The sequence below is a fragment of the Oryctolagus cuniculus genome, chromosome 13, assembly GCF_051225735.1.
Source record: "Oryctolagus cuniculus isolate XC-2025 breed Fujian yellow rabbit chromosome 13, ASM5122573v1, whole genome shotgun sequence".
Lineage (NCBI taxonomy): Eukaryota > Metazoa > Chordata > Mammalia > Lagomorpha > Leporidae > Oryctolagus > Oryctolagus cuniculus.
The window spans coordinates 78,722,426-78,745,014 of record NC_142879.1 but is presented as its reverse complement, the minus strand read 5'-3'; the positions used below and the strand labels follow the sequence as shown (position 1 = coordinate 78,745,014).

Sequence of the window (22,589 nt, the reverse complement as noted above, 5' to 3'; positions counted from 1 at the left end):
TACTATGAGTAATTCATGGAAAAGATTAAACTGTGAGGGAAATAAGAGTCTGTTGTCATCTGTATGATATGGTTTAGTGAAGTCTGTGTTTCTGGGATCTTATCCTAAAAACTTTTGCCTAGGACAGTGTCTTACAGTGTTTCCCCCTTAGTTTTCCTTAAGTAATTGCATGGTTTCAGGTTTTAAATCTAGATCCATGAGTTGAGTTTTTTACAGGGTGTAAGGTAGGGGTTTTCTTGCAAACTTTTGTATGTAGAAATCCAATTTTCCCAACATCGTTTATTGAAGAGACTGTCCTTTCTCTGGGAAATTATTTGTTTTTCAAAGATGGTTGTAAGTGCATGAATTAATTTTTGGGTTTTTGTTCTGTTGCATTGGTCTACATGTCTATTTTTGTGCCACTACCAGGTTTTTTTTTTTAACATTTAGTTTTAAAATATTTATTTATTTACATATTTTGTCTAGTAACATTTTATTTTAGGTACACAAACTTCATACATTTCATATATACGAATTTAAGAACTTTTTTCCTGCCCTAACCTCCCTCCTACCCATACTCCCAACTATCTTCCTCTTCCTTCTCCTATTCCCATTCTTAGTTTTTAAAAGATTTGTTTTCAATTAACTTTATACTAGTAAGATTCACCCTACACAAAGAAAGAGTTCAATAGATAGTATAAAAAAAAAACAAACCTGTTCCTCAGCAGTGGAGACAAGGGCTGTTCAAAGTCATCACATATCAAAGTGTAAATTTCACTTCTATAGATTATCTTTTAGGTACTCTATTAGTTACCGCAGATTAAAGTGAACATATGGTATTGCTTTTTTCTGAGGGTGGTAGAATGACTGGCTTATTTCACTGAGTATAATGGTTTTCAGTTGCATCCATATTGTTGCAACAGAAAGATTTCATTTTTTTTTTTTTTTTACTGCTGTGTAACATTCAATGGTGTGTAAATACCATAACTTCTTTATCCAGTCGGCAGTTGATGAACATTAGGGATGATTCCTTATCCTGACTATTGTGAATTGAGCTGCAATAAACTTGGGGTACAGATAACTCTTTCATATGCTGACTTCATTTCTTTTGGTAAATGATAGGTCTATAATGTATCTGCATACTATCTTCCATAGTGGCTGTAGCAGTTTACATTCCATTCCTACTAACAGTGGATTAGGATACCTTTTTCTCCTTACATGCTCATCTGAATTTTTGTTTGTTGACTTCTGTATGAAAGTCATTCTAACTGAGGTCAAATGAAATCTTACTGTGATTTTAATTTGCACTTCCCTGATGGCTAGTGATCCTGAGCATTTTTAAATGTGTCTGTTAGCCATTTGGATTTCCTCTTTTGAAAAATATCTTTCACATTCTTGGCCTTTCATGTCTATTTGTTCACTGGATGGTTTGTTTTGTTGTTGTTGAGTTTCTTGATCTCTTTATAGATTCTAGATATTAATCTTTTATCTGTTGCATAGTTTGCAGATATTTTCCCCAATTCTGTTGGTTGTCCCTTCACTTTGCTGAGTGCTTCTTTTCTAGTGCAGAAGCTGCTCAAGTTGATGATATCCCATGTGTTAGTTTTGGCTTTGATTGTTTGATTGCCTGTGCTTCTGGGGTCTTTTCCAAGAAACCGTTGCCTGAGCAAATGTCTTGCAGGGTTTCCCCAATGTTCTCTACTGATTTGATGTCAATGGGTCATTGATTCAGGGCTTGGATTCATTTTGATTGGATTTTTGTGTAAGGTGTAAGGCAGGGGTCTTGCTTCATACTTTTACCTGCAGAGATTGTGTTTCCCAGCACCATTTGTTGAAGACACAGACCTTGCTCCAGGGAATGATTTTAGCTCCTTTGTCAAAGATAATTGTAGATGAGTGGATTGATCTCTGGAGTTTCTATTCTGTTCCTTTGGTCTACCAATCTGTTTTTTTTTTCTTTGTACCAGTACCAGTCTGTTTTGATTATAGCTGCTCTGTATTATGTCTTGAAATATGGAATTGTGATGCCTCCATTGTTGTTTTTCTTGTATGAGATTGCTTTAGCAATTCAGGGTTTCTTATGTTTCCATATGAATTTACGCATTATTTTTTTCTATACGTGAGAAAAATGTCTTGGTATTTTGATTGGAACTGCATTGAATTTAAATTGGTTTTGGTAGCATGGACATTTTGATGATATTGATTCTTCCAATCTATGAACATGGAAAATTTTTCCATTTTTGTGTCCTCTCATATCCTATTCTTTAGTGTTTTGTAATTTTTTTAGGTAGAGATCTTTTACGTTTTTAATTTATTTTTTTCCAATGTGTTTAATTTTTTTGAGCTATTGTGAATCAGATTGATCTTGGAAGTTCTTTCTTAGCCATGTCATTGTCTGTGTATACAAAGGATATTGATTTCTGTGTGTTAAATTTTTTAAAATTTATTTCACAGAGAGTTAGACAGTGAGAGAGAGAGGCAGAGAAAAAGTTCTTCCTTCTGTTGGTTCACTCCCCAAATGGCCACTTCGGTTGGCGCTGCGCCAATTCAAAGCCAGGAGCCAGGTGATTCTTCCAGGTCTCCCATGCGGGTGCAGGGCCCAAGCACTTGGGCCACCCTCCACTGCACTCCTGGGCCACAGCAGAGAGCTGGACTGGAAGAGGAGCAACCGGGACTAGAACCCGGCGCCCATACGGGATGCGAGCACTGCAGGCGGAGGATTAACCAAGTGTGCCTCGGCGCCAGCCCCTTGTGTATTAATTTTATATCCTCCACATTAGCAAAATCTTCTTACCAGTTTTTTTCTAATGATAACAGCCCTTTATTAAGTCTTGAAATCTGATATGTGGTATTTCTGGCTTGGTTTTATTTTTGTTCTTTAAAATTACTTTGTTTTTTGGGTTCTTCTGTGTTTCCATATAAATTTTAGGATTGTTTTTTCCAGTTTTGTGAGGAATGTCCCTGAATTTTGGTTGTGATTGTGTTGAATCTGTAAATTGCTTGGGGTAGAATGGACATTTTGAAGATAGTGATCTTAACAATCCATGAACATTTTTTTGTGAATGACTTTCTGGATCAGGTTATAGTAAGCTGTGACTACAGAATTCTTTGCAGATGGGGTCCATTGTCCCTTTGCTTCTTTGGGTAGCAGGGTTTTCTTCCTTTTTTAAAATTTTTCCCGTATAGATGGACTTACCAACTTATAGCTGGTAAGGTAGGAGCTGCAACCGCTTGTGACAGCATATTGGCAGCGTGTCTGTACTCAACCTTTATTGCATTGTGGAGTTTCTGTACTGTTTCTTCACTATATTACTGGATTCCTTAGCTCATCTGAAGGTGGGCTGTTTGTGAATCTCTGTTTAAATTGGTGTCTTTGGGCTACAAACACTGGAGCTTTACATGCAGCTATCATCTTGCTTGGACCTCCTCCGTTTTAACTTCTGTTCATTCATTGAGGGTAAATGTTGAAAATTTTCTAAAAAATCATTTCTTTAATTCTGTGTGTGTGTGCACATGTGTGTGTGTGTAATACAGCTAATTGTTTCAAACAATGTATGATTAGAAGGGATTTACTCATTACAAAAATAAACAAAGCAACCGGAGAATAGCTGTCAGATGATTTATTATCTAATAAAGTTAATACTTGTTTGAACAGTCTGGCAGGTTTTTAAACAACTGTGAGAGATTCTAAAAGAAAAAAATTTTAAATGTAATGGTTTTTTTTTTTTTTTTTTTTTTTTTTACCAGCAACAAAAACTTTACTGCTTTAAGTTCACTCCTCCCACAAGTCATAGATCTTTATCCAGGCAGTTGGAGTGCTGACTTCCTGTTATTCCTTCGAAGGCAGCAGAAATAAGCAGAGTGTGCTTAACCAGCAGAGTGGAAGCAATGGATCCTAAACATCAGCGAGCGGCATTAAACGATGGTCACTCCATTCCTGTACTGGGACTTGGCACCTATGCACCGGATGCGGTAATCTCAGTTGCTTTGTGCTTGAGGGGACAAAAGAAAATAGACTTAGGTGGTGGGAAGGCAGCCAATTTCTGTGTGACTACAAGTTTTGTTGGTTCTCCAGTTCCCCAGGCTACAGCTGTTTCATGCAGAATACTGAACTTAGTCACACACTTCACTCTTCCTGACAGATCCTGTGGCCCCCTGCTGAGGATGCTGGGTAGTTGTTTTGCTTTCTGCTTCAATCTATTTACTTGGATAATGAGGAAAATGCTAATCCTTAACAAGACTGCCTGCCTGGTGGTTGCAGTTGCCATTATTTCTCTGCTTTTCTTAATTCAAGAAGTATTTTCTCTTTACAACAAGGAGTGATGCAGGCAATTTTTGTTACTAGAGAGGAAATTCATAGAATATAAAAAAGCGAGCAGTGCTTTTCTGCTCAAGGGTTAGTCTTAAGCACTGCAGATTAATTATTGCATTTTGGATAGACTTTCCTTTATACTACTCTCAATTCCAACTAACTGGCCTGAATGGAAATATAATAGGTAGAAACTAGAACCCATTAAGAGCTAGACTATATTATTCGTTCATTTTAACAAACATAACTCAAAGAAATATCGCATATGGTTATATTGAATAAAAGTAATCACTGTAGAGGGAATACTACATACTGGTACCATCCTCTGATAATGTAATTGTATAGCATGGGATTGTTTACCCCAAATTTACATTTTTAGCTTATACTGTATGAGATCTAAGGAAATGAATGACGAGTATTTTGAACAGGTACCAAAACCTAGTTAACTTTTCAGGGTGAGGTGGAATGAAAGAGAGGGAATGATCAAGGTCACCAGGTAAAGTATTTTTTTTTTAAGATTTATTTTATTTATTTGAATGACATTGTTACAGAGAGAGGTAGAGACAGAGAGAAAAGTCTTCCATCTACTGGTTCACTCCCTAGATGGCCGCAATGGTCAGAGCTGCGCTGATCTGAAGTCAAGAGCCACGAGCTTCTTCCAGGTTTCCCACATGGGTGCTGGGGCCCAAGGACTTGGGCCATCTTCTACTGCTTTCCCAGGCCATAGCAGAGAACTAGATTGGATAAGGAGCAGCTGGGACTAGAACCAGCACCCATATGGGATGCAGGCACTTCAGACCAGGACTTTAACCTGCTGCGCCACTGCACTGGCACCTCCCTACCTAATTTGGATGGTGGTTGTAGCTACCCTGCCTGTGCAGATAGTGGTGTGTATGTATCCCTGCTTTTTGCTGAGGGAGTAGACTAAGTTGTGGGCTAAAAGCGAGGATCTATGCAACCCAACCTCAATGAAAAATCTTATAAATGGAGACTAAAGAAACAATTTTCTTTACAGATAAGTTTTTAAAGGCTGTCAAATTCAAATTTTCTCAGAATTGAATATGTTCTACTTATTTCACTGTAAGGGATGCATATGATCTTGCACTGTACTTTTCCATTCTTCATTCCTTTTAATTCTCTCCTCTGGTAACTATCATTTGTGAATTCACTGTATAAATAATAACTGTATTAACTTTTTTTCTGCATCCTTTATGTCCTTCCATCAAATCAATAAAGCTGGCATAGTTCTTGAGGGATGTTGATGCCAGTGATTAATAAGGTGGCCCAGGCCGGCGCCGCGGCTCACTAGGCTAATCCTCCGCCTAGCGGCGCCGGCACACCGGGTTCTAGTCCCGGTCGGGGCGCCGGATTCTGTCCCGGTTGCCCCTCTTCCAGGCCAGCCCTCTGCTGTGGCCAGGGAGTGCAGTGGAGGATGGCCCAGGTGCTTGGGCCCTGCACCCCATGGGAGACCAGGAAAAGCACCTGGCTCCTGGCTCCTGCCATCGGATCAGCGCGGTGCGGCCGCGGCGGCCATTGGAGGGTGAACCAATGGCAAAAGGAAGACCTTTCTCTCTGTCTCTCTCTCTCACTGTCCACTCTGCCTGTCAAAAAAAAAAAAAAAAAAAAAATAAGGTGGCCCAGTGTGGGGAGGATTCTGACTTGCGTACATCTTGCTAATAATTAGGGAAAACTCAGGCAAATTGAAATACATACATTTCCCCAAAATGCAGTCTTATTCTAAGACAAGAGAAAAAAAAAATTGATTCCTGGAAAGTCACTGATGATTTCAGAAGTAATCTAATCACATGGATCTCACTTTTGGCTATTTCTCTAGGTTCCTAAGAGTGAGGCTGGGGAGGCTACCAAAATAGCTATAGACGTTGGTTATCGCCATATTGATTCTTCTCATGCATATCAAAATGAAGAGGAAGTAGGTCTTGCCATCCGAAGCAAGATTACAGATGGCACTGTGAAGAGAGAAGATATATTCTACACTTCAAAGGTATTGAATATTTGATGTGTAAATGTATTAATTATTGAAATGTGATTTGTGTGATAATTCTATGATTTGGTCTTTAGTTGTCAATGAGCTGTTCTTATTTCCAAATTTAAATGACACATTTTCTTTTTATTTGCTTTTTACATTTATTTTTTCTGTTAAGTTTTAACAATTTTTAGTATTTTGCTATATCCCTTTATATAAGTATATGTGTACACATAGACATTATTTTTTCTTGAAAACATGAAGATAAATATCACAAAATGTGTGATTCATAGCAATGACATCCATAATCTTCCTGTGTTGGGCTTGTTTTTCTTCATATAATGAAACTCAATTTCATCAATTTTTTTTGTTGAAAATATCAAGATTTAAATAATTTTTGTGGTTTAAGGAATTTCTTATCATTTATATAAACCACATTTTGTTTATCTACTCTTGAGTAACTGATGGATTTTATATTGGTTTTCTCTCCTTTTATTTTTTTGCTCTTGCAATTTGGACTGTTATAAACATGCAGAAGAAGATATATTTTTCTTTTTATTTACTTATTTATTTATTTTTTATTTGACAGAGTTAGAGACAGTGAGAAAGAGAGACAGAGAGAAAGGTCTTCCTTCCGTTGGTTCACTCCCCAAATGGCCACTTCGGTCGGCGCTGCGCCGATCTGAAGCCAGGAGCCAGGTGCTTCTTCCTGGTCTCCCATGTGGGTGCAGGGGCCCAAGGACTTGGGCCATCCTCCACTGCCCTCCTAGGCCACAGCAGAGAGCTGGACTGGAAGAGGAGCAACCAGGACTAGAACTGGTGCCCATATGGGATGCCGGCACTGTTGGCAGAGGATTAACCAAGTGAGCCATGGCGCCAGCCCCTGTATATTTTTCATATGCTGATTTCACTTCCCTGAGATATATTCCCAGAAGTGTGATATCTGACTCCTATGGTGGATCCATTTCAGTTTTTTGCAGAATATCCAGACTGTTTTCCATAATAGTTGTATTAATTACATTCTTACAAACAATGTATGAGGGCATCACTCTCAGCACAATTTTGCCATCATTTTTAACTATTATTATTATTATTTCTTAATTTGATTACAGTCATTCTAATTGTAGTGACATAATGCCTAATTGCAGTCTTTGATTTTCTTTTCCCTGATGGCTACTGAAACTAAATATTTTTTCATTTGTCTGTTGGGCAATCTTTTTCTTCTTCTTTTTTTTTTTAACTTTTATTTAATGAATATAAATTTCCGAAGTACAGCTTATGGATTACAATGGCCCCCCCCATAACGTCCCTCCCACCCACAACCCTCCCTTTTCCCTCTCCCTCCCCCCTTCCATTCACATCAAGATTCATTTTCAATTCTCTTTATATACAGAAGATCAGTTTAGCATATATTAAGTAAATATTTCAACAGTTTGCACCCACATAGAAACACAAAGTGAAAAATACTGTTTGAGTCCTAGTTATAGCATTAAATCACAATGTACAGCACATTAAGGACAGAGATCCTACATGAGGAGTAAGTGCACAGTGACTCCTGTTGTTGACTTAACAAATTGACACTCTTGTTTATGGCATCAGTAATCACCCTAGGCTCTTGTCATGAGTTGCAAAGGCTATGGAAGCCTTTTGGGTTTACCAACTCTGATCATATTTAGACAAGGTCGTAGTCAAAGTGGAAGTTCGCAGAGATCTTTCATTTAGGGTTTTTTTTTTTTTTTTTCCAGAGTGTTTTGACACTCCAATCTTTTTCTTCTTTGCAAAATTTCAATTTATATCCCTTGCACATTTCTTGACAGGACTGTTTATTTTATTGTTGTTGAGTTTATTGTTCTCCTTATACAGTGTTTGGATATTAAATTTTCATCAGATAGATAGTTTGAAAATATTCTCCCCCATTCTATTGATTTCCTCTTCACCTGCTTCTTGGCTGTGTAGAAGCTTCATAGCTTGATAAAATCTCATTTATCCAGCTTTGCTTTTATTCCCTGTGCTTTTGGATTCTTACCTAAGTAATCTTTGGGATAATTTCTTTAGTGTTTTCTCTGTTTTTCTTTAGTTGTTTGATAATTTCAGATCTTGAATTTAGATGCTTGACACATTTTGAGATTTTTTTTTTTTAAGATTCATTTTATTTACTTGAAAGGTAGAGTTACAGAAAGGCAGAGGGAAAAAAGTTTTCCATCTACTGGTTCACTCCTCAAATGACTGCAATGGCCAGAGCTGATTCAATCTGAAGCCATGAACCTGGAGCTTCTTCTAGGTCTCCCAAGTATGTGAAGGGGCCCAAGGACTTCAGCCATCTTTTGATGATTTTCAGGAACATTAGCAGGGAGTAGGATTGGAAGTGGAGTAGCGGGACTCAAACTGGTGCCCATAAGGGATGCCGTCACTGCAGGCACCAGCTTTACTTGCTATGCCACTGTGCTGGCTCCTCGATTATTTTTTCTATAGTCTCTAAGTAAGATAAATGTTTTGCTTCAAATATCTACATGTGGATATCTAATTTTCCCCACATCATTTGTTGAATAGACTGTTCTTTCTCCACAGAATGTGTTTTATGATGTTTGCTAAATTTGATTTGATTATAGATTTGTGGTTTTGGGTCTGAGGATTCTAGTCTGCCCCAGTGGTCTACATATCTACTTTTGCCAGTACCATAATGTTTTGGTTATAATAGCCTTGTAATATGTCTTAAAATCTGGTATTGGTATTCGTATTGTGACGCCTCTGACCAGGGCCTTTTGTGTTTCCAAAATACTTTTTTAACGATTTTTAAAATTATTTTGAAATGTAGAATGACAAAGTGAGAGGCAATTCTGAGAGAGTGACCTGTTTCTGTATTAAATACATCCTTATGAGATCTTTTTTAATGTTAGCTGCATAGTGATTAATTATTTTTTTCTATTTTGGAAGCTCTTTATTTCACCTTCACTAACAAATGAAAGTTTTTCTAGGTAAAGTATTATGGATTGGCAGTTTTACATTTTTTTCAGAACTTAAACTGTGTCTCCTCATTGTATCCTGGCCTTCAGTGCTTTTGCTGAGAAATCTATGAATCCCATGGGATGACCTTTAAAGGTGACCTTGAGCTTTTCTCTTGAAAATCTCAGGACATTCTCCTTATGTTTTCCTTCTCAAAGTTTGAGTAAAATGTGCCATGGTGAGGATGTTCTCTTATCATGGCTGAGTGGGGGTCTGTGAGCTTCATGTATCTGGAAGTCCATAACTTTCTACAAATGGGGGAAGTTTCCTGCTAGGACTTCATTGACTAAGTTTTCTTAGTCATTCTTTTTCTCCATTCCTTCATGAATTCCAAAGACTTATATAATGGTATTCAAGAGATCCTGGACTTTTTTTTCATTAATTTTTTTTCCTTTATATTTTTTCTGTTATTTCAAAAGACCTCTCATATAATCATATATTCTTTATTCTGCTTTTCTCATCCTTTGTTAAGACTGTCCATAGTATTTTTTAAAGATTTATTTACTTATTTGAAAGGCAGAGTTACAGAAAGAGAGATGAATGTGATAGAGAGAAAGAGAGAGAGAGAGAGTGATCCTTCATCCACTGGTTTGCTCTGCAATGACCACAATGGTAGAGGTGGGCCACACTAAAACCAGGAGCTATGATGTAGGCATCACAGGCAGCGGCTTTAGCTGCTACACCCCAATGCTGGCCCCCCTCTATATTTTTTAATTGTTCAGTTTTTCATTTCCAATATTTCTGTTTATTTCTTTCTCAACACCGTTATCTCTTTGATTTGTAAACTCTTTCAAATATAATCAAAACAGTTGTCATTATAGTTAATTGATAGCATATCTGTCTCTGGTATAATATCTACCATGAATTAGTTTACTTATGAAAAATATCCAAACAAATGATAGCGGTTCTGATGTCATGTCAGGACACATGAAATCCAAAAGGAAGAGTTCATTTTCCTCCTGTATTAGCTGAAAGAAACCATGAAATTTGGCTAATGCATTCATTCTGCACAACTTCCCCTGTTTAACCCCTGCAGCTTTGGTGCACTTTCTTTCGACCAGAGTTGGTTCGAACAGGCTTGGAGCAGTCACTGAAAAAACTTCAACTGGACTATGTTGATCTGTACCTTATGCATTATCCAGCAGCTATGAAGGTAGGAGGTTAACAACATCAAATTTATTTCATGTTAGCTGTAGTGTGACCATCATTTTCATGGATGACTAAGTGATACTGATAAAGTTGCAGAAGCCTGTTGTATGTAAGGTAGAGAAACTGCTCAAAATTGTTTAAGCAATATAGTCTGCTGGATTCTGTAATGGGGATCCTAAGCCATTAGTAAGGTACAGAATAAGTAACCTTTGGAAAACTTTGTATCTCTAGTTTTCCACAACACTACCACAGGATTAATATAGTTTTGGTCTCAGCCTTTTCATGGTGGCATATATGGCTAAGGGGTACTTCTGAACTCATGGCCATGATTTAAGAGGTGATCTGCATCTTCTAGTATTACAATTTTTATAGAACAGACCCTTGATCCATGATCTGTGGTACAAGTGCATGCTGTTAAATTCCCATGTTGTCAGCGAGATAAGGAACACTGACTGTTTAGCCTGGGTAAAGATTACAATCCATTATTGGTGAAGATCAAGGTCATGTAACTACAGATTTTCAAGGTAAAATGGATATTTCTGTATATGAAAGAACAGAGCACACAAAGTAATATAAACCCATAGGACACAATTAGGGTCTAGAAAATAGTATTCATTAACACACACATTAATAGATGTGAGAAAAATGTCTGTAACAATGTCATTCTTTACCACTTCATATACAATACGCATGGCAAACATGTCTGTGGAATGTTGTTCCACATTTTTCATTGATGTTTATTGTTCCTCCCCTAAATACATCTGGGTGTGCATATAGGGTGTGCATACCTCAGTCTGGTAATATAGTGTAAAATTACTGCTTTTATTCTAGCCTGGGAAGGAGCTATACCCGAAAGATGAACAAGGAAAAATAATGCATGATACAGTGGATATCTGTGCAACTTGGGAGGTGAGTATTTGGAGGAGTGAGTACAAAGAAGTCAAGAACAGGAGATTCAGATCACAATTAAAGTTAAAAGAATGGGTTATGCATTTTGCTTGTAGAAATCATGCCACTGTTAAAAGAGTTACTATACTGGAGTGGGGGATGTCACAAAAAGAAATGGAGATCATTTTTTTTTTATTCACATACAGTAATTTCTCTGGATTCCTATGGAGAACACTGTGATTTCTTTCCTTAATGTCACCATCTCCCTCTCGGTTCTATATTTTTTTTTTCTCTATCAGTCAATGACCATTAGTTTCATTATCATCTCTTTCTACTGGTGTTATCATGCCTTTAAATTATTCTAGCCATTTGTGGAAAAATTTTATCACAATATTTCCTCCTAGGCCATGGAAAAGTGTAAGGATGCAGGATTGGCCAAGTCCATCGGGGTGTCCAACTTCAACCACAGGCAGTTGGAGATGATTCTGAGCAAGCCAGGGCTCAAGTACAAGCCTGTCTGCAACCAGGTGAGGACTCTCAGCCTCCTCTCCTTCTGCTTTTCAATCCCTTCTTCCTGTACCACTGACAAGAGTCCACTTGTCTTCCATTCTCATTCAAAGTATGCTTAGGAAGAGGCAAAGCCTCTGTGCCCCTCTGTGGGGGGCAAGTAGCACCCTCTATTGTCTCTGTATGTGGTGATGTCTTATTGAATAGGTAAGGACACTAGTGCTCAATATGTGTAAGAATCTAGGGAGGTAAAAATGATCAAGAAAGGAGAAGTCACGAGTCAAACCTCAGTGAGAAGATGGATTTATCAATCACTGAATGTGATAGCACTGTATGTAGCAGAGAGGACCATGAAAATATGTAATGGGCAGTAAATAAAGATAGTGTGAATGTAGGAGAACATAGATGGAAAGAGTTTGTTTAGTTTTTGGATATCTGAATCTTCTTGGTATTTGTCTTTTGGGTGCCTGAACAGAGTTTTAGATGCAAGAAAAAATTACTGGACACTAGGAAAATAAATTGGACAAGAGGGAGAAAGTTACTTTTTATGGTGTTGCTGTTGTGGCCCATATTAACACTCAGGAAACTTTAGCAAAACCTAAGCTGATTTCATTCTTGAATTCATTTTAATCTACATCTAATCTCTGCTTTTGCTTTCAAATAAACCATGCAACAACATTAAAATTTAGCTTGTTTCATGTTCTAAATTAGTACAGTCACCCAGTAAACAGTTTGAAATGTTTCATGTTCTAAATTAGTACAGTTCACTCAGTAAACATATTCACATGAAAATATGGCTTATAAAGTCTATCAGTTTTCTCTGTAATGATGTAGTACTCTGATTTTCAAGAAAATTTTTACTAAATTATTATGGCTTTTAGTATTAGCTTTATTCCAGTTTTTTACTTTAAAAACTTTCATACATCTGGAAATTTTGGTAATGCTGATATTCCCATTCTCTCTCCTGTTCTCAGATTGTTATATTTTTCATATTTCTAAAGTTAATAGGTGTATAAGTTTATATTAATAAGTATGTGCAATATTTGGCTGAACCTCTTGATAAAATGTGTTGGTGATAGCTTATCCCTGCAGAACTCACACATCTCGTATGATAGAAGACATTCTCCCATACAGTTAGAGTTTTCATAATCTGAATTAAGGTACTTAATAATTTCTACCTCTTAGCATTTAATGTCATTAAGTATTATAATTTTCTATTAATACTCCCAGATGTCTTTTCTTTTAAGGGCAACAAAATAATAATTCACACATAGAATTCTGTCATATTTCTCATGCTTTTTTCCTCAAAGTTCAGAAATCTTTTTTTTTTTTGTGATATCTATGCACATTTTGTCAATTGTTCTAGACTCATCAGACTGTTGTCTTGTAATAATCACTTGTTTCTCTACTTCAACTTTCTGTAAGTTAGAAGTTAGGTTTGGATGGTTCATTATATTAAGGTTAAACATTTTTGTCATGAAGACCACCTTAGAATTCTGTGTTCATCAAATTGTATTCCAAGAGACAGCATAGAAAGATTGTTTTCCCTTGTTTAGTGATGTATATTTTGGTCACTTTTTAAGCCAGTCAGAGCCACATCTCCTTTTGTGAACATTTATTTTCACCTATTGAAATTGATAGTAATGTAGGTGATAATATTCAACAGAGGATGTAACATATCTTAACAAATTTTACGTAATAGATGAGCACTCATGGATGATTTTTGTTTTAACTAGTTATTACTTTGGGGTTTGCAGTTATTTGCATTTTAATTGTGCTTTTATAGTTCTCATACTTGAGTTTTGCATATTGTCATCATAAACTATAACTATTCCTATAAGATAGGTTAACTTTAATATCTTGCCTTTAATGAGAAAAAAGTTATAGTAAAAATCACCATCATCAGAGGCAAATATTTTTATTTCATATCTCTTGCTCTTTTTCTCTTTTTATATATTCATATTTATAGACTCATGAGTTTCTATTTAGTCTATGAGTTAAAATTAGTTTTACTCATTTTTCTTTGGATATTCCAATCTACTCAGATGAAATAAGTGAGACTGTTTTTTTATTCTCTCAGAGTTTCCATTAGGAGTATTAGAAAAATTTTTACTTTCTGACACAAAGACCAAAGCTCAAAGTGTGATTTCCTTGTCCCTAATGTAGTGTTTGTCATCTACCTTTAACACAGAAAATGTGATTTAGCAACCATGATCTATCTAGTCAAAGAGCTGCTTCTTCTGAGAAATGTCGTATTGTGCATTTCCAGGAAAAAAACTGTCTAAATTGTTGTTTTTAAAAAAATCTTTATTTGGAGGCTGTCACTGTGGTGCAACATGTTAAGTAAACAAGTTTTTGAATCTGCATCTCTTGTTGGAGATCCAGTTCAAGGTGCTGTTGCTCAACTTCCAATCTAGCTCCTTGCTAATGCACTTAGGAAAGTACAAGGTGGTTGAAGTACTTGGGCCCCTGCAACCAACATTCGTGACTCAGGTGGAGCTTTGGGCTCTAATTTTGCCCTGGAATAGTCCTGGCCATTGTAGGTAATTTGGGGGAGTGAACAGCAGTTAGAACTCTTCTCTCTCTCCTCTCTGTCTCTCTTTCTGTGTATGCCTCTCTGTTTTTACCTATCTCTCTCTCCCTTTCTCTGTTTCTCTCTCTCTCTTTCTGTGTCTCCTTCTCTCTGCTTTTCAAATAAAATAAAGTCTCTAATGCAAAATTTAAAAACTTCAATTGATGTTTTTAGTTTAAATTTCTATGCCTCATTTCTAAATTCAACTTCTTTAACTTTTTAAGTTTCCCTTTATTTTAATATTAACATTTCATATACTCTGATACTTTTCAATCTTGTCTACTCACAGGTGGAATGTCATCTCTATCTCAACCAGAGCAAACTGCTGGATTTCTGCAAGTCCAAAGACATTGTTCTGGTTGCCTATGGTGCTCTGGGATCAAGTCGAGATCCAAAATGGTAAAAGGAAAATAAAAAGATGACATAAAGCCTACTGTTGATGAAATACTATTGGTTTACAGCACTTTGTTTTGTGGAGTTAACTCTGAACTGGCTCAGAGAGAAGGGTAATCTATATCTGTAACAACATCTCAGGTGATACTAACCCCGCTTTTCCATGTACCACCTTTGAGAAGCACTGGTCTAGGGTGGGCCCCCAGTCTGTTCTGAAAGCTTCTTGTTAAACTGAATGCCCTGCATCAGGAGGTCAGCTTTTCTACCTGTTTTTGCAGGGTGGATCAGAGCTACCCAGTTCTCCTGGAAGACCCAGTCATCTGTGCCTTGGCAAAAAAGCACAAGCGAAGTCCAGCCCTGATTGCCCTTCGCTACCAGCTGCAGCGTGGAGTTGTGGTCCTGGCCAAGAGTTTCATTGAAAAGGAGATTAAAGAGAACATTCAGGTGAAGACCATGTGGGGCTGAAGGCGTGAAAGATCCTACACAGGATCCTTCACATTTTATCTTCCTTGCAAGGTGTCAAGAAGTTTGCACCAAATATTTGCAAATGCTTTCAATATTTCTGTATCTAATGAGACATAATGGGTAGACAAAGTATCATTGGACAGAAAACAGAGAACTGGTGTTCAGCATTAAACTGGCAGTTTCTTGTGTAAGCATTATGCAAGACATCTTTATTTTCTGAAATTAAGGTATTTTATGAGATGATTTTTGATTTATAAATTATTATATTTTTGCAATTTTAGAACTCATACAGTTTAATATTCATTTTTTTCGCTTTGGTATTCCTGTCCAGTGAATCACCAATTCAAGTCTTTGTTCATTTAAACAGATTGACTGTCTGTGTTTTCAATTAAGAAACCATTATCTTACCATTAGCTATTGTAGTTGAAAAGTAAAAATATCTTCTGCACAGATGATTGTATGTGACTAACTTTTAACATCATTATGTGGATTGGGAGTTAAGCCTGGGCGCTCTCATGTACTTGCAATCCACTGCCTTGTGCATTCGTAAATGAGGCAGCTCTCTTCTAGGATGTTAATTGAGCACTGCATGGGATGCCTCAGTGCTCCTCCAAGTACTTTTTCATCCTCCAGCTAAGTGTCCTAGTTTTCACTTCATTACATGGCACAATGCAAAGGCAATCATTTCATACTGGCAAAGCCTTCTCAGAACTGCCTAGCAATTGCTTCTGACAATTTCTATGACCAGTGAACAGACCAGGCCACACTGAAATTGTTGTGTAATAGATAATGGATCCAAAGGGCATGGAGCCTAGCAAACTGGTGTATTGGGCAATATTTTCCTAATTGATCTAGTTTGTGTATTCTGGGCTTTAATTTCATATCGAGATGTATTTATTAAAATTTGTTCTCAGGGCCCGTGTGATGCAGCAGGTAAAGCTATTGCCAGCAACTCCAGGATCCCATATGGCAGCTAATTCTAGCTCTGGCTGCTCCACTCCTGATCCAGCGCCCTCCTATAGTGCCTGGGAGAACAGTGGAGTATTGTCCATGTGTTTGGGCTCTTGCCACCCCCATGGGAGATTAGTTTGAATCTCCTAGCTCCTGGCTTCAGTCTGGACCAGCCTCAGCTGTTGTGGCAATTTGGAGAGTGAGCCGGAAGTTGGAATAACTCTCTCTGACTTTCCTTCTCTTTTTGAAACTATGCCTTTCAAATAAATGAGTAGATCTTTTAAAAACCTGTTCTCATAAATTGCATTCTCTTTGATATATTTTCTTTTTTAAAAAAAGATTTTTATTTATTTATTTGAAAGAGAGTTACACAGAGAGAAGAGAGGCAGAGAGAGAGAGGTCTTCCATCTGATGGTTCACTCTCCAATTGGCCACAACAGCTGGAGCTGCGCCAATCTGAAGCCAGGAGCCAGGAACTTCTTCCAGGTCTCCCACGTGGGTTCAGGGGCTCAAGAACTTGGGCCATCTTCTACTGCTTTCCCAGGCCACAGCAGAGAGCTGGATCGGAAGAGGAGCAGCTGGGACTAGAACCGGCACCCATATGGGATGCCAGTGCTTCAGGCCAGGGCGTTAACCCACTGTGCCACAGTGCTGGCCCCCGATATGATATACTTTCACAATAAAAATTCCTATTCTTGTGTAGTTAAATCTTTGTAGCTGATGTAAATTTTCCCGTATATGGGAACAGGATGACATTTTACTGTATTATCTATAAAATGTTATAGTCTTTCTTTCTAAATTTGGTTATTAATTCAACTGGTATTTTTAAAATATCTTGTGAAATATATGTAAGAGTCCACTGACATGCATCCAAACTTTAAAAAAGAATATGAAGATTAAGAATTTGATTTATTGCTTGGGATGCCCATAGCCCATACTGAAGTGCCTGGATTTGAGCCTCAGTCCTGCTTCTGTCTTGCTGCTAATGCACTCCACGGGAATCAACAAGTTATATGCCTAGAGCTTGGGTGAACATAACCCTTGTTAGAGATCCAAACTAATTTCCAGATGAGAGGTCTCTGTCTTTCTGTTGCACATTGTGTATCTCTCTCATTCACTCTCTAACTGTGTCACTCTGACAGTCTGACACATCAGTGACCCTCCTTTCATCTCACAAATTAAGTATCTGAATTCGCTCCTCGCTTCAATATATTATTTTTTTTCTGTAGTATCCTCCTTATGTTGGAAAATAGAGCTCTGGTTTCCAGTATGGTATACACTTTCTAACACCTCATATTTAAAATGTCTTGGTTAATTTTCATTGAATTAACTGTTACATAAAATTTGTAAGGACTTTTCAGTTTCCACATAGAATAAAAGTTTATTGTTTGACATTGAATTGAAACTCTTCATTAATTTCTGGAGAACTTAACACACTTTTTTCTTTTTCAAATTATCATTTTTTTTGTTCTTTTCTTTCTTTCTTCAGGGATGGGATATAAACATGCAACTGTTTCAGGAACTTTAAATAATCTTATATATTTCAAAGTTTGCTTTTAGAATCTTCTAGATCTTGTAAGTGCATGGCCCTATCTTGTTTGAATAATGTCAGCATCCTTCTACAGCTCATTAATGTTGAGACCTCTTTTTTTTTAAAACATTTATTTTATTTATTTGAAAGACAGAGTTACAGAGAGAGGTAGAACCAGAGAGAGATAGTTCTTCCATCCTGCTGGTTCTCTCCCCAAATGACCGTGATAGCCAGAGCTGAGCTGATCTGAAGCCAGGAGCTTCTTCCAAGTGTCCTACATGAGTGCAGGGGCTCAAGGACTTGGACTATCTTCTGTTGTTTCCCAGGGCATAGCAGAGAGCTGGATCAGAAGTGGAGAGGTTATGGGGGGAAAAGCCGCTATAATCCAAAAGTTGTACATTGGAAATTTATATTTATTAAATAAAAGTTGAAAAAAAAGAGAAATCTATATGGAATCAGATAAAATCTATAAGAAGAAATCAGCCTATGGAAGAGTTATTTGTATCCCTCATGTTTATTGCACCTCAATTGAAAATAAATAAGACATGAAATAAAAAAAAAAGTGGAGCAGCCTAGACTCGAACCAGCAGACCAGAGCCCATATAGGATGCCAGGCTGCAGGCTGGGGCTTTAACAAACTGTGCTACAGTGCTAGCCCCGCGACCTCTTTTTATCTGTAGTGTTGTGAAGCTTCGATATATTATAACTATTACTGCACTTTTATTTATTTTTCACTGGTGGTTTTTCTTTGAAGATTTAATTTATTCACTAGAAAGGCAGAGGTACAGAGAAAGTATGAGAGGGAGGAAGGGGAAAAAGGTGAGGGAGAGAGAGAGAGAGAGAGAGAGAGAGAATCTTTCATCTGTTGATTCACTCCCCAATGGTCACAACACTAGGTCTGTACCAGGTTGAAGCCAGGAGTCTGGAACTCCATCTGAGATTCCCACACGGGTAGAAGTATCCATGCACTTGGTTCTTCCTCCATTGCTTTCCCAGGCTCATCAGCAGGGACCTGGATCACGAGTCAAGCAGCTGGGACTCCAATTGGTGCCGACAAAGAATGACTGCATTGCAGGTGGCTGATTAAACCTCTGGGCCACAAAACCAACTCCTCACACAGTGTTGATTTTATTATATTATTATTATTTATTTTTAATATAAAGAGAACAAATTTATGTATTTAATAGATACAATTCCAAGACATATTGATATTTCCCTTCTCCCCTTGTTCCCTCCATCCCTCCTTTTCCTTTCTTCCTTTCTTTTTTCTTTTAATTTGTGATAACATTAATTCAATTTATTTTGTAACCACAAACTTAATGCTCAACTAAATATGGTGTTCAACAAGTAAAAAGTTGAACATCTGTTCTTCAGGAATATACACAAGGGTTTTAAAAAGTAATCAAATCATTGGATGTCAATTGCACTCTTCTATATTTAGGTGTATGTGTATATATTCATCTGTGTATTCTATATGTTAGCTACCACAAATCAGAGAAAACACAAGGTATCTGTCTTTTGTGGTCTGACTTATTTCACTAAGCATAATGCTCCCCAGTTGATTATGCTTTGTTGGAAAAGGCAGAATTTCTTGCTTTTTTGTGGTTAAGTTGTACTCCATTGTTATATAAACCACGTTTTATTTATCTTATCATCAGTTGGTGAACATATGGGTTGATCTTGTATCATAGCTATTGTGAATTGAGTTGTAAATATGGGGGTACAGATAATTCTTCATATGTCAATTTAATTTCTCTAGCCCAGGAATGGGATGGCTGGAAGAGCACTGGAAATATTTTCATATTTATGAGGAATCTCCATACTATCTTCCATCATAGTGGCACTAGTTTGTTTTTCAACCAACACCCATTATTTATTGATGAGTGATTTGTTTGATGTCTCAAAATGTTTGGAAACTCTTCAGAATTTTTTAGATTGGCAAATATTCATTATAAAAATAACAAAATGTTGTATTTTCTCTAACAGGTGTTTGAATTTCAGTTGTCTTCAGAGGACATGAAAGCTCTGGATGGCCTGAACAAAAATCTTCGCTATTATCCTGCTGATTTGTAAGTTGCTTTGGTAAATGTGTTGCCTTCATTCATTTTCTGAAGAGGAATGTGGGAAAGGCATTAGCTTCTTTTGCCCAACGATTTGTGGACATGCATTCTGGGAATCAGCAATGTAGCCTGATTCAATATTTGTAACATGATATATACTTCTTCCAAACTTCAATTCCTATCAGATTGAAGGCATTTCCAATGACCCTGTGGTTGAGTAATTGTCTTCATTCAAGTCTGTTTATATCATAGGTCATTGAAATAATTTGTCTTCCAAGATTTTATAGACATATAAGTAAATAAATAATCTCAGTAACTGTAATGCACAACAAGAATCCCCATTTTCATAAATGATTGGCTTGTTTTTGGTAGGTTTTCTGGACAAAATAGTCTTGAATCTTGCAGTGTTTAGAAAAATTTAGATTATACTGCAAAACATGGGACTTGTTCTTTTTTACATTAGTAAGTTTGTTTGACATCATTCTCTTCCCTAAACATGTACATGTAAGAACTTATAAATTAAGTTAAAAAGTTTCACCTGTATTTTTGAAACAAAGCAGTACTGATTTCAGAAGTCTTGCTAAGTTTACACATTAAAAATGTTTTCAGCGAAAGAAAATAGAAGAATGAGTGTTACCACATTAAAGCAAAATTTATTTGGAGATAAATTTCAATAAGTCACACTAATAATGAAATCCTAAGAAAAGAAGTCCATTAGTTTGAGCAATGCATAGAGCAATACCTGATGATCTTTAAGGGTTGATGATGTTTCAAACATAGCTTCAAGAATAGATGGAAATAAGCCTTATTTGAGATAGCAGTTTGCTTCATAAGATAGCTTTTTTTACTTTTGGAATAATCTTGCTAATACTCCTGGTCTTTTATGAATAAAAGTCTAGCTGTTAATAAGTACAGAAAGCAATACATATGCGAACCTGTTAAAAGAATATGAAAATTAGCCTTAGGATGTCCATATACAGTAAAATATATCCCTTCCATATGGAATTGTCCCTACAGACTTGGAAATTAACGTGTTTCTAGTTTGAAATTTCCCCCTTCCTTTTCACTGTGTTTGTTAAGGACTCAAATCCTTCATTTACCTTGAGAAAGCCTGAACTTACAAGGTCGATAAAAACATTTGGTTATGATTTTCTGAAATATGGTGATATCTATGCAGAGGATGAAGTCTTAAAGTAGATTTCAAAGAAAGAGAATAAGAATGGAGTAAAAAATATCACAATGAAAGAGAAATCACACCCAACAAAAGATCTTTACTCTCCTTTTATCCTGTAAGCAAAAATACTATAAATGATGGTAACAAGGATTATGTATTTATTCTACCTAAGGTAATTTTTTGTGATAGAAATAAAGGTGAAAATATATAAAAGAGTTTAATGTAATGCAAAGTAGTACTTATTGGTAGATGTGTTATAATTGTTACTGTTTGATTATTATAAAGAAAAATGAGACATAATGCAAAGATTAGGAGAGTGGCAAAGAGAGTATCAAGCAATGTATAATTCCCACTCCCATTAAATTTTTTAATAAGTATTGATTGTGTTGCCACCTTATATCTTACGTAGTTAGGAATATATAAATATGCAAATAATACAGGAAGCATTTGGACACCAAACTTTGTCTCAGCAATAAAATTCATTTCATAATATATTATGCTAAGAATCATGGGCTGTGAGTAAATAATTGAAGAATTAATACAAATGACGCCAGCTTACTAGCAGTGACCTATAACCTGTGAACTCTTTAGAATTGAACAGTATGTTTGAATATGTTTCTATTATCCTTGAAAATCTGATGTAAGAGCACTGGGTATAGCTTTGCATAGTTGAAAATGCAGTTATGTTAGAGGATTATATTTGAATTTCTTTCTGTGTATGATCTGTATACTAAGTTCCAGGTAAAGAAATATGATTTGAAAAGTTTGATTGTGATTAAATATATTTATCATAAAGTTATGCTCATGGATATAATCATCTTATAAAACCAAAACAAAAAATTTTTATTTTTCTCTAATAGTAGCATCACAGAAACCACTTACTTAGTATTCTACAAATATGGTCGCAGAGATGATTTTTTATTTTTCTCATTTTAGCTTTATTGGACACCCAAATTACCCATTTTCTGATGAATATTAACGTGGAGACCTTTTTCACGATTCTACTACAAGTTCTCCCAAGAGTGTTGTAGGGCAAGCGACATCTCAGATGCTGGTGACTGGGTAACTCTCTTCTGGTTAATCTATGCTGTTTTAAAACTGGACCTCAACTAGAGCTGTATCCATGGGGTATGAAGTAATGGCTACAACTTTTGTCATTATGGAAAATAAATCAATCTTGTTGTATTAAAGATTTTTACCTACCACTGATTTTATTACTTGCCTGCTTAGTTTTATTCTAATTTCTTAGTCCCTCAAACTGATTTTACCTAGAAGTCTGTAGACCTGTGGTGAGAGATGATAGATAGTCCACAGTCATTCCTGGGATTCAGGTGGGAAGTGTTGTCTGCCTGTAGAGCAGTCAGCAAAGACTTTTCCGTCATTGCTTCTCCAATGCTTCCAGGAACAAGAAAACACACTGTACAAATCCCATAAAGCAAGGAAATACTGCGAGGATGACCAAGAGTCCAGAGATCCCTTCCAGGAGCTTATGGATCATAGCTGCAGATGCCAGGATATTTGGTATCTTTGGGGGGATGTTGAGCTGCAGGGGGTGGGACTCAGGGGCATTTAGCCAGGAATATTGCTTAAGAGTCAGGAGTGAGAAATACTGAGAAAGTAGAAA

General features: G+C 36.7%; 1 protein-coding gene across 1 annotated transcript; it reads left to right on the top strand.

Annotated features, from left to right (window-relative positions):
* Nucleotides 1–3,810: 3,810 nt before the first annotated feature.
* Nucleotides 3,811–22,155, top strand: PGER6 (prostaglandin-E(2) 9-reductase). The gene is made up of 9 exons (XM_002721693.6): nt 3,811–3,951; nt 6,123–6,290; nt 10,312–10,428; nt 11,256–11,333; nt 11,717–11,839; nt 14,681–14,790; nt 15,063–15,228; nt 19,718–19,800; nt 21,902–22,155. The coding sequence occupies exons 1-9, from the start codon at nt 3,868–3,870 to the stop codon at nt 21,942–21,944; spliced, it is 972 nt and encodes a 323-aa protein (XP_002721739.1). The 5' UTR covers nt 3,811–3,867; the 3' UTR covers nt 21,945–22,155.
* The last annotated feature ends 434 nt before the right edge of the window (nt 22,156–22,589 follow it).